This window comes from Hyla sarda, chromosome 1 (genome assembly GCF_029499605.1).
Source record: "Hyla sarda isolate aHylSar1 chromosome 1, aHylSar1.hap1, whole genome shotgun sequence".
Taxonomy (NCBI): domain Eukaryota; kingdom Metazoa; phylum Chordata; class Amphibia; order Anura; family Hylidae; genus Hyla; species Hyla sarda.
This window is the reverse complement of record NC_079189.1, coordinates 282,836,201-282,839,242: the sequence shown is the minus strand read 5'-3', so window position 1 is coordinate 282,839,242 and position 3,042 is coordinate 282,836,201. Positions and strand designations below refer to the sequence as shown.

General features: G+C 46.0%; 1 protein-coding gene across 1 annotated transcript; it reads right to left on the bottom strand.

The window, feature by feature from the left end:
- Positions 1-981: 981 nt before the first annotated feature.
- Positions 982-2,481, bottom strand: LOC130305543 (DNA damage-regulated autophagy modulator protein 1-like). Its single transcript, XM_056552003.1, has 2 exons — positions 1,787-2,481; positions 982-1,700 (listed from the first exon to the last, which is right to left on the bottom strand). Exons 1-2 carry the CDS (start codon positions 1,909-1,911, stop codon positions 1,100-1,102), a joined length of 726 nt encoding a protein of 241 aa, XP_056407978.1. The 5' UTR covers positions 1,912-2,481; the 3' UTR covers positions 982-1,099.
- Between the last annotated feature and the right edge of the window lie 561 nt (positions 2,482-3,042).

Here is a 3,042-nt window from a genome sequence, read left to right as displayed (position 1 = left end):
TGTCAATCCCTTCATTAGTGGTCTTCAACCTGTGGACCTCCAGATGTTGCAAAACTACAACTCCCAGCATGCCCGGACAGCCATCGGCTGTCTGGGTATGCTGGTAGTTGTAGTTTTGAAACCTCTGGAGGTCCGCAGGTTGAAGACCACTGTGGCCTTCTTCATCATCCCCCTCCCCTTCATCATCATCCCCCCCCCCTCCATCATCACCGCCTGTCAATCCCTTCATCAGTGGTCTTCAACCGGTGGGCCTCCAGATGTTGCAAAACTACAACTCCAAGCATGCCCAGACAGCCATCGGCTGTCCGGGCATGCTGGGATTTGTAGTTTTGAAACCTCTGCAGGTCCGCAGGTAGAAGACCACTGCGGCCTTCGTCATCATCCAGCCCCCCCCCCCCACCTTTTTGTTTTGTACTCGCCTCCCCTCGGCAGGAAGTTAGGGTGAGCTGGTCCTAGTGACGTTGCCCTGACGACGATGCACAGGGACATTGTGCATGAACGTCCCTGTGCGTCGTCATCAAGGCAACGTCACTACTCCGGGACCGGACCCGAAGCGTGGAAAAGAGGGCCCCCTGGTGAAAATGGACAGCCCGCAACGACTAACCCTCCCCACCGGATGGTCCCTGCACCATAGAGGGCCCGAACCAGCTAACCCTTCCTTCCCACCGAGGGGAGGTGAGTACAAAACAAAAGGAGGGGGCTGGATGATGACGAAGGCCGCAGTGGTCTTCTACCTGCGGACCTCCAGAGGTTTCAAAACTACAACACCCAGCATGCCCGGGCATGCTGGGAGTTGTAGTTTTGCATAATCTGGAGGTCCGCAGGTTGAAGACCACTGAGAAGGGATTGACAGGCGGAGAGATCACTCGAGTATAAGCCGAGGGGGGCATTTTCAGCACGAAAAATGGTGCAGAAAAACTCGGCTTATACTCGAGTATATACGGTAGGTATTACACGTCACACACCAATATTTTTCTTTTATGTTTTTTATTTTTTTTGTATAGGTAATATTACCAGCTCATATTATTTTTTTTTATGGTTTTCCCGTGTCCTGTGCAGTATCTCTCCCAGAAGTCCACTTGATGGCCCACGTGGTGGTCTACACCCCGAAGTCATCAATTCTTACTCTAAGAGAGAGTTTGCAGCTGTTCCTGGAGACGGTTAACATTAACCTCTGCATGGTGGAATAATAGGTCACGATGTTTATCAGGATCAGTAGAAGCATCACCCACTCGATGATTATGGTGGTGATTTCACGGATCTCGTCCCAGTCTTCATCATCATAGAATAATTCCTGTAATGTTTTATATCCAAAGTAGAAAATTGCGCAGGTAAAAGCCAGGCCACAGCAGGTGCATCTACTATGGCGGATGACTTTGTTTGCTCCTGGTAATTTATACATCTGGATGGACTGCCCAAGGTAGTATAAGGCTTCACATGTAATGGAAATTACCATGCTGACAAAGTGTATCCTGGGATATTCTTCGGGGGACAATACATGCATGACAGCTGTACCAAAACAGGAGGCCCACACAATGGCGAGCAGGATCCTCTGGATCAGGACCTGATGACCCCTGAACTCTTCAGTATGCATAACCATATACTTATAAATAAGAAAGGTTAGTACCAAAGTGCCAATGGATGTCCCTATGAAACCAATTCTCAATAATATGTTTTCGGGAAAAAAATTTCCCACGTCACTGTGAAGGAAAAGAAACCAATGTTATTATGGATATTTCCTCACTCCCAACCCATGAAATAAGAATCTTGTGCTTGTTTATCTTACCTGATGTGCATCAGTGGCGAGGCGGCATGGCCGAGGACGACCGTCACGATGTAGCTGGTGGCAAGCCAGGCCGCACACCAAAACGCCAACAGAAGGGGGACGAACCCCAAACCTTTTAGCTCCATCTCAGTCAAGAAGAAGAAATAGAAGTTGCTAATCGCACTGTACCAATCTACAGAATGAAGGCTCGGGCGGCTGTCAGTGGAATGTCAGGACTCCAGCTGTCTATGACATCACATGTCTGATGTCACGATGACTGCTTGTTTCTTAGAGCTGCCATGATTTAGTATCTGCTATGGACATAACCTGATGTTTCTACTATGGACCTTACAGACCCCAGAACCCAAGTAATTAGTGCAGGGGCTCCATTTTGATCATCTCATATTTCACATTATTTGAGTTCCAGGGCTCGGATACATTTGCACCCTCTATAGCAGTGGTCTCTAAGCTGTGAACCCCCAACCGCTGCAAAACCACAACTCCCAGCATGCCCGGACAGCACCTTTGCATAAGGAAATAGTCTAATTAAACTTTTCTTATATATAGACTCCCCGACATCTCCAAGGATAAGCATCTAAGGGTCTCGTTCGATCTTAATGTTATACCTTTTTTCAATAAGATCGATGATTCCAAAATGTATGAATATAGGAATAATTCCATATAAGATACAAAAAGTTAGCATCCTCCATTTCTGGAAAAGTTTCTGAGTTGCCCAAAGCAACCAATCAGATTGCTTCCTTCATTTTTCAGAGGTCTTTTCAAAAATGAAAGAAGCAATCTGATTGGTTGCTATGGGCAACTGCATAACTCTTCCTCTACACTGGTTTTGATGAATCTGCCCCATAGAGAGAGAGTTATCAAAACCTGACCAGTGGAAAAGCTGCTGACATGCCCATAGCAACCAATCAGATTGCTTCTTTCATTTTTGAAAAGGCCTCTGAAAAATGAAGGAAGCAATCTGATTGGTTGCTATGGGTAACTCAGAAACTTTTCCAGAAAAGTAAAGTTTAACCACAACCAGGGGTGGATCCAGAGTCTAGTCTCGGGAGGGGAACTATTAGAGAATTTTGCATTGGCGGACAGAAAATAAGGTGTTTCTTAACCCCTTAAGGACGCAACCCTTTTTCACCTTAAGGACTGAGCCCTTTTTCGCAATTCTGACCACCATCACTTTACGAATTAATAACGCAAAAACACTTTTACCGAATATTCTGATTCTGAGATTGTTTTTTCGTGACATATTCTATTTTATTTTG